The sequence below is a fragment of the Styela clava genome, chromosome 14, assembly GCF_964204865.1.
Source record: "Styela clava chromosome 14, kaStyClav1.hap1.2, whole genome shotgun sequence".
Lineage (NCBI taxonomy): Eukaryota > Metazoa > Chordata > Ascidiacea > Stolidobranchia > Styelidae > Styela > Styela clava.
In genome coordinates, this window is record NC_135263.1 from 13,036,914 (window position 1) to 13,045,531 (window position 8,618).

Below are 8,618 nucleotides of genomic sequence, written 5' to 3' on the forward strand. Positions count from 1 at the left end.
TTTTCGACAATAGTACAGAATACAATCCTAAAACCTCACTGAAAAGATATCAAGCAGTGTTTATACACCTTAATTAAACAGCGAATCAATATTAATAACAAACGTAATAGCGTGACACGTCACATGCAGGAACTCTTATTATTAACCTAATACGGATAATTATCTTCGCCGTGCGGATTGGAATTTGCATCTAATTATTTCAATCCTTGGTATAATAATCTGAGGAAGAAATTTGAAATTGTTAATGACTGGACGAAATATGTTTCTGAAAGCTCAATTAAACTGTAAGATTTGTTTTTTACCAACATCACATTAGACATCATATTGGAAATTTAGGAAAAATTAATTTTGTTGTTCAGGCAAATCGGAGAAAATTTGAGGTTTCTGTTGATGACATATATATACGTAGTTAAGCGATATGAGACAAAAAAAAAAATCATGGAAAATATCGTAACGCTAATAACCGAATTGCGTGAGTCCTTTTTGGCGATTTTGAGTTTTTTATAAAATGGGTATTTATGTAATGCTGCGCACCTTTCGGTTAACTCAGATTTTATTTTAGGAATTCCGAAACCCATGGAGATTTAGTATGACATGCACATTTGTGCAATTGTTTCGTCATAATGAATTATCAGTGTTACCGCAGGACTATTGTGACGTCACAAAAGCAAAATAACCTCGGCGACGTATTTTTGAGTTTTTGCCTCTCGGATTCTAGCTTAGCGCGTATTAATTTGAATTTTTACTACAGTATAGGAAGACGTGCACTTGTGATATTTACTGTCCCGAGTCCAATTTACCTTGGTTGGCTTTATTTTTAAACATAAAAAATAATTTAATTGGAACTGATTAGCTATTTTGGGGATAAGACATTGTAGATACTGAGAATTATATTCGTTTTTGGAATGTTTAGTTTTCAAGACTGGTGCATATAGTGAAGTTGCAAAATTGCGTTAGTCCCCAAGTCATAGACACATTTCTGCCTAAGTCACAGTGCGCCATTATGACGTCACTTAACTGCGTCATACAAATTAACTTAAATCCGACTACGATAAAAAAAATTGAACCATGGCAAATTATTGACTCTCAATGGCATAACAATATCATTAGGAAGTTTTTTACGTTTTTCTCAAAACTGCGAAAAATGACTTACGCAATTCGGTTATTAGCGTGACGATATATATTTTGTCGTTCTGCTTGATTTTGTACGACAAATCGTTGGTGGTTCTTAGGAAACACGGAATTTAAATATAGATCCTGAGATCGATGCAATGACAGCAAAATTATCCTTAGATACCCAAATAACTAGAAAAACAAACTTCAAAAATAAATGCAAATGTTGATTCTTGAAACAATTATGGCGCATTAGCCTATCTTATAAAAATTGAGATTGTACATCCAAACACACTCAAGGTCCCACAGAAAATTCTGTACTTCGCAATATTTTCTATTGCATCATCTATGCACAAAGATAATGTTTACATTCTTATGGCTCAATTTTCTAATGACACTTCTCTTCAAGTTTTTTTTACATATTAATTAATTGCACAGCTTGAGTGGACAAGTGACAGTACAAGAATTGGCAAATATCCTCGACATCAAGATCTGTGCTAATATATATATTACCTAGTATGCCTATCGTCTGGATTGTCTTGAAATTGAAAACAGACGTAACCGAACGATTAAGGCTATGAATTTAAAAGCAATCTTCTGATGTACCGTGATGAGCGTTAGGAAATACGATTTCCATCGCGTGACTGACTACCTCTGCGTCAAATACAGTGGTAATGGCTGATACGTTTGCTGGTCCGTATGTACCTAACTGGTCTGCTAATTTTATACCCGACCTGACGTCCGTATTCTATGAATCTACTGTAATTGTCTTGAAGACTACATTTCATCAGAGTTGTAATATGATTAAGCTGGTGCTATTTGAGTTCACAAGGTAGTCCCCATAACACTGGCGCTAATGTTTTTACTCCTGTAGCTTGAGGTCGTGTAAATTTAATAATTGCGAATCTGAAAATTGTGGAGCAATATCTAACTTCTTGGGGAGACAAACGTAAATTTTATCAAGTCATAAAAATATTTTCGCTCATTACGCCAGGAAAGCGAGACGGTAAGTTGATAACAGCCCAGATGTAAAGCGCAGATATTTTGAAATGGCATAAAAATAAACCATAATTATTCGAATCTAACTATGTAAAGCTTACTAATCGGTGTTTTCAAACTCGCCAGTTCACTACTATCTCACTACTTGTCTCAGTCAAATATGATATCGCTAGGATTTACATCACACGTCGCTTTGAAGACGAAAATAACTAGACAGAGTTATACAAAATGGAATAGAAATAAAGTAGAAAATTTTTACATCAAAGACAGCAAAATTGTTGATCACATTGCACAGTGAGCACAATAGGAAACACTCAGTGAACAGTGAATTGTACATGTATTTATGATAAGTATCATAATGTTTGTTACGGGTTTTATCCTGACTTGAAAAGAAGAATGGCGATTTGGCCTAAATAAAAATATATGAAATGCTTCGTTTCGTGGGTGACGTAGCTTCCGAAATTTCGTCCACATATGCAGTGCCATGTTGGGTTATATTTTTTGTCAAATTCCTTTTTGATGTAAGCAGCTATGTCCTTTTCGATGTTGTATTTTTCCAAAGCCTAAACATAGTAATATATCTTTATTATACTAAGGATATACCTTTTATATTACAAGATCGATATTTGGAAAGCACGGAAAGATTTACATCGCCACTCTGTTGATATACGCTATCCCAAAATCTCTACCGGGATTACCCGTTAATGTCTTCTGGCATTAAAAACATGCTGAGAATAAGGACACACAAATCAATACTTAAGAAATTAACAATTAACGTGAAAAATTGTAAAAACAAGGCACATTGGTATGGATACATTAAAAAATTGTTTTATTTGGATTGTACGTTAACCAATCTTCAACATAAACGCAATAGAAAACTTTTTTTTTTACCTGTGTTGCACAATCTACTGCATCCTGTTGCATGTCCTCTGCCATATCGGCATTCTTAATAACGGCTTTTCTATCAGACATGTTCTACGAAAAGTAATAAATTATTAAAATTAAACAAAACAGCGACATTTAACGATCGATCGCTTAAAAGCAATAAACAAAAAATTCGAGAATTGAGTTACTTTGGTACGATAACTTTACAATAAAATTCAACTTCATCTTGGGCCGAAAAGAATTGATGATTGAAATGGCAGCATCAGGCCTCGTTTGATTAGAAACTAACGTTAGATAATTCATGCCAGTTGAGGCAGTCGCACGCACATCATCAATTGACGGGTTCCAAATGGTATTATACAAAATTTAAAAACTTACCTCTGTTTAGTGTAAACCACGTGTAGATGAAAGCAGACGATTTACAACATACGAGCTAATCCTATAACACGAGTAACGACCAAACTGATACGTTAGGACTATTGTACGATTTGATAAAGTCGTCGAGTATAATCGAAAAGAAAATAGCGTCCCGTTGCCAAGGGAATGCCAATTACCCATTGGCTGATAATCCAAACAATACGGCTGCTTCTCACTGATTGGCTGAATTTTCCATAAGAGATTAGTCTACAATCAGACTAGGTATTGATTGACAAACTCACGGAGTTGCTATGTAAACAGTTTTTTTGATCAAAAGGTTTTTGTTATATATATAGGAAATGAACCTGTGAACCTTTTATGGATATGAAATGGATCTGTAGATAGTTTTGTTATTATGTTGTTGTTGTTAAAAGTCGCTTTTTTTTTAGCTTCTGGACTAATTGATTTGAAATTTTCAGTGCCCCCTTGGCATTGGATACGAAGTGGGACTATCGATCGTTTTATTATTACGTTGTTGTTAGTATTTTTCTTTTCCTTGTTTAACATGAAAAAAACATATGGATCGTTTTACTATTATGTCTTTGTTGATCATGTTGTTAGTATTCTTATTCTTCTTCTCGTTACGACCAATGGGAAAATTGCATTTCTCATTAACTACTGGTCCAATCGCTTTGAAATTTTTATCAGTTGAACATTGCATTTTTCGTTATAACGCTATTTTATTTATTTCAAAAATATTTGTGGCCTCTATGAGATTCGTTTTTTGTATTCGACGACGTCATCAAACCTAAAAACTACACTCCTTGTGGCGCATAAAGGTTTATTACGTGTAGATATACATGCGCCAGTTTACCCGTCATTCAACACACAAACATATATATATTTAAAATAAAAAAGACAAAGACCCTAACGGGTATCATTCGGGCGTCAAACTTGTGTAACATAAACACTCGGTGGGTCTCAATTAATAAATACACTTTAATAACTACACTTTGACAGGATGGAATGCATGACTATGATATATGTATCACAACGGCGCTTTTTACAAAAATATACCACCACCATTTCACTTTAAATCCCAAATTTTATACTGGCAAGGTACCGTCCCTATGCTACAGTCGGACCGTTCTATGATTACACTACACACAGACACTTAATATATACAACAAAATAATTGTAATTTGTATAGCAATATCGTTCAAAATCGGATGCTACTTCTTGTCAAACTAGAAAGTTAATTTTTTTTAAATGTTTGCTCGTGAATGTGAGGCACCATAGGCGATCCGATCGATATTGCGTCGCTGGAGACAGGTATAGCATAGAAGAGGCTCACACATCGTGCTAAGCGTTAGGAGTACGCTCGCCACCGCACCCTGATTACCCTGCTCGAATCGCATGCGGGGTAAATTATGTACGAGAGGATCGCTGAACTCCTCGCCGCTGTAGGATGGTTACGTGACCTGTTACGGCTTCCTCCACCATCGAGTTCATGCATCTGAAAACAAATAACTGGCTAACTAATTCAAAGCCCATACCCGACATGGACTGGTAACCGGACGACGAGAGGCCGTGGTTTACTATATGATTAATCCGTAATATCGGCTTTACTCTTCCCCTGGATAAATATGTAAATCCTATCCTGTAAATGTAAATGCTATATTGAGTTTAGGCTGCATATCACTAACTGTTCTAGCGAGAGAGGTCATTTTCTTTTGCCCGGTCACGTCGGAGACAGTTGAAACTTTACTGCAGGGGGCAATATGAAACGTCTCAACTTGCGCCATATGCCTCAGCCCAGTGATTAGGTCGCTATCCCATGCTTATTGAGTGCAATTAGTCGTAGTGCTGTGCCCGGTTCGGACAGTCACAGATGATTACGTTATTAATTATTGCCCCAGTGCTTATCCACAGTTTTATCATTTTTTCCCAGAGAAAATAATTCAATGAGAAATACAAACGCAGGAGCGGGCGAGGTCCAACTTCAAAAAACAAAATGCTGCAAGCGGTGAAGAAGTTTTAGAATATCAAAAGACCATCAGACAAGGCGGAAAAGAATTTGATATTCCGTATTTGGCCCCTCACTAGATGTTATAAAGTACAGGATGAATTCTGATGTTGGACACGTAGGCTACAAGCAAAGCAGACCCGTCTTCACCGCAGAAGGGGAAAAAAGAAAAAGCAAAGTATGCAATCAGAGCAGCCAAATTGTTCTTCGATCTTACACCCTTCGAGAGTAGAGTATGATTTTGCGAGGGCAGTAGAAGCAAATACGAGGGAAGAAGGATACAATATCCCGAGTCCGGTAAAAGTGAGAAGCAGGCTGGCCGCGATTGGTTCTCAGATTTTATGGCGAGAAATAAGAACATATCGATAAGAACAGCCGAATCAACATCTTTAGCACGAGTGTCTGCCTTCAATGAACACAATGTAAGAATATTATTGGACAGCTTGTCTAAGATATGGAATGTCGATGAGACCACAGTACAACATCCGAACATAGTGTTGGCAAAGAAGGACACTCGTCATGTAGGTACGGCCACTATCGCCTGAATGTGAACCATGATAAGATAACGGTTTGTTGTGCTGCAACTGCTATTGGAAACAATGTGGCGTCAATGTTTTTATTTCGTGTCCATTTATTTGAGCATCGCTCTCTTGTTGTTATTGTTCTTTAAAAAAATTTGCGCACCTTCTGGTAAAACAAATAAAAGTAGCAGTAGGTCAACATCGTCTGTTGCCAAAGATCACTTAACAACTTTTGTGTGTTGTCTGACTAAACGGCGCAAGGGACTGTATCGGTAGTATTTGCGAGATAGAGAGAATTGACGGGAAAATAATTCACAAAAACAATCAAACTGGCAAAAATATATCAGCATAATAACGCATTGATCAAAGTTATAATATGTCGTGCTGTTAGCAACTTTTTTGGCCCTGTAGTAACTTCCAACACGAATGCAATGTCGGACCTCAGTGCTATGGCCGTAGATTAAAACTATCCGATTATATGGCAACTGTGAGTATTCGTTTAAATTTAGCATGTCATAAGATATCAAGACATTAGTAAATAATATATATATATCAATAAAACCATCCCTTTAAGTTGATATAACTTATAAAAGACCTCGATCTCACTGGACGCCTCAGTCATCGACATCATACAAAAACGTATTGCGGCCGTTTATAGAGAAAAAAAAGGTTGTACACCACTTGCTTGCCGGTCGGATATTTTTATACACGACTTGGTCTTCGCATTTCATGAATCTCTGAATATTATATGAACCTATTTCATCAGGGTTTGCGAGGCTGGAATACGGATGACATAAGCAGGTGGGTGCTATTTGAGCAAGGTGGTTCTTTCAACGCTGCCGTAACTCAATTCGCAATAAACTCTTTTGTGGAAAAATTAGTGCAAAAATCGATCGCAGCTATTCGAATACCCCGACCCCAAATCGTTATTTTCGTGAGTAGCCGCTCCAAAACCATCTCCCACCTTGAGATGTTCACAAATGATGTAATTTTAAATTAACAATAAATTTGTCAAAGATAAAAGATATTTCATGTCACATGCGGCCGTAATCTAAATTCCTGGCATATGTCCAACAAACATTTTTTAATACTTTGTACAACAAATAAAAGCAATAAAGTTTGAGGCTTGGTAAATTTAATAGTTGCGGATATGAAAAGAGCCATAAAAATAAAATCTGTAACAGACTTGAGGCTACTTCTGCTGCCAGGGAGACGAGTCGATAAATATCAGTACAGTGATTAGGCGACATTGTTCAAAAAATCATTTAAAAAAAATAAACCATGATTATCAGAATCTAATTATGTAAAGCTACCAACAAATGAGTGTTTTCAAACAGGCGTGCTTATTGATACTGGTTGTTGTATGAGTTAAAATATCATTCCGGTGCAATCGCCAAGGTTTTACATCTCTTCGACAAAAAATTACAGATTTCCAATTGGCCTACTACCAGAGTTGCACAAAATGGAATAGAAAGTGAAAAATAGAATAGGAATTTTTAAAGACATCAAAATTGTTGATTCCATTGCACAACGAGCTCTATGGGGAAAACGCAGTGAGCAGTATATGTAATCATGATAAATATCATAATGTTTGTTACGGGTTTTATCCTGACTTGAAAAGAAGAACGGCGATTTGGCCTAAATAAAAATATATAAAATGCTTCGTTTCGTGGGTGACGTAGCTTCCAAAATTTCGTCCACATATGCAGTGCCATGTTGGGTTATATTTTTTGTCAAATTCCTTTTTGATGTAAGCAGCTATATCCTTCTCGATGTTGTATTTCTCGAGAGCCTAAACACGGTAAAAAACCTCTGTTATATTATACGAAGGATATATGATACAATTTACACACAAATCGATATCTGGAAGGCACCTAAAGATTTGTATCGCCACGCTGCTGATAATACGCATTTTCAAAATCTCCAGAGTCAGTTAACGTTACTCTTTATCAGAATTACACGCTGATGTTTTCTCATATTGGAAACGCCCCAAATTGGATAAGCAAAACGGTAAGACTAAAAAAATTGACAAAAAAAGTGAAAATTTGTAAAACTTTGGAACAAGCAACATTACATTATAAAATTGTTTTAACCGTCCGTTGACATGAAGTCAATGGTACACTTTATTTACCTGTGTAGCACATTCTACCGCATCCTGTTGCATGTCCTCTGCCATATCGGCATTCTTTACGACGGCTTTTCTATCAGACATGTTCTACGAAAAGTAATAACTTAAATTATTTATTAGTGTTAACCAAAACAGCGACACTTTATGTTCGAACGCTTAAGAATAATAACGTTAAACCAAAAGAACTCGAGAATTTATTTTACTTTGATATCGTACATTATGATTTGACTTCGTCTTAAGTCGAAAAGAAATGGTTGTTAAAATAGCAAAATCAGGCCTTATTCGTTGAGATAACATTAATTCATGCCCGTCCGCACATCAATAGCTGAAGGATTTTAACTAGTATTATATACGTTCAAAACTTACCTCTGTTTAGTGTACACCACGTGTAGATGATACCTGACGCTATACCACAGTCGAAATAATCCCACCAGGAAACGAGAAACGACCAAACTGATACGTTGGGATTATAATACGATTTGATAAAGTCGTCAAATATTATCGTAAAGCAAATAGCGTCCGGTTGCCAAGAGAGAGCTAGTAAACCATTGGCTAAAATTCCAAATTATACGGTTACTCTCCTCTGATT

General features: G+C 36.2%; 2 protein-coding genes across 2 annotated transcripts; both read right to left on the minus strand.

Moving 5' to 3' along the window:
* Positions 1–2,432: 2,432 nt before the first annotated feature.
* On the minus strand, positions 2,433–3,535 carry LOC120341554 (dynein light chain 2, cytoplasmic). Its single transcript, XM_039410086.2, has 3 exons — positions 3,376–3,535; positions 3,004–3,087; positions 2,433–2,675 (listed from the first exon to the last, which is right to left on the minus strand). Exons 2-3 carry the CDS (start codon positions 3,082–3,084, stop codon positions 2,487–2,489), a joined length of 270 nt encoding a protein of 89 aa, XP_039266020.1. The 5' UTR covers positions 3,085–3,087; positions 3,376–3,535; the 3' UTR covers positions 2,433–2,486.
* A 3,479-nt stretch (positions 3,536–7,014) lies between these two features.
* On the minus strand, positions 7,015–8,555 carry LOC120341397 (dynein light chain 2, cytoplasmic-like). Its single transcript, XM_039409895.2, has 3 exons — positions 8,396–8,555; positions 8,033–8,116; positions 7,015–7,693 (listed from the first exon to the last, which is right to left on the minus strand). Exons 2-3 carry the CDS (start codon positions 8,111–8,113, stop codon positions 7,505–7,507), a joined length of 270 nt encoding a protein of 89 aa, XP_039265829.1. The 5' UTR covers positions 8,114–8,116; positions 8,396–8,555; the 3' UTR covers positions 7,015–7,504.
* Between the last annotated feature and the right edge of the window lie 63 nt (positions 8,556–8,618).

Excerpts from the sequence above, each read along its gene's own strand:
- LOC120341554 (XM_039410086.2), bottom strand. The coding sequence starts at position 3,084 with ATGTCTGATAGAAAAGCCGTTATTAAGAATGCCGATATGGCAGAGGAC. Across the intron at positions 2,676-3,003 it reads CAGTAGATTGTGCAACACAG|GCTTTGGAAAAATACAACAT; the intron begins GTAAAAAAAAAA and ends TACTATGTTTAG.
- LOC120341397 (XM_039409895.2), bottom strand. The coding sequence starts at position 8,113 with ATGTCTGATAGAAAAGCCGTCGTAAAGAATGCCGATATGGCAGAGGAC. Across the intron at positions 7,694-8,032 it reads CGGTAGAATGTGCTACACAG|GCTCTCGAGAAATACAACAT; the intron begins GTAAATAAAGTG and ends TACCGTGTTTAG.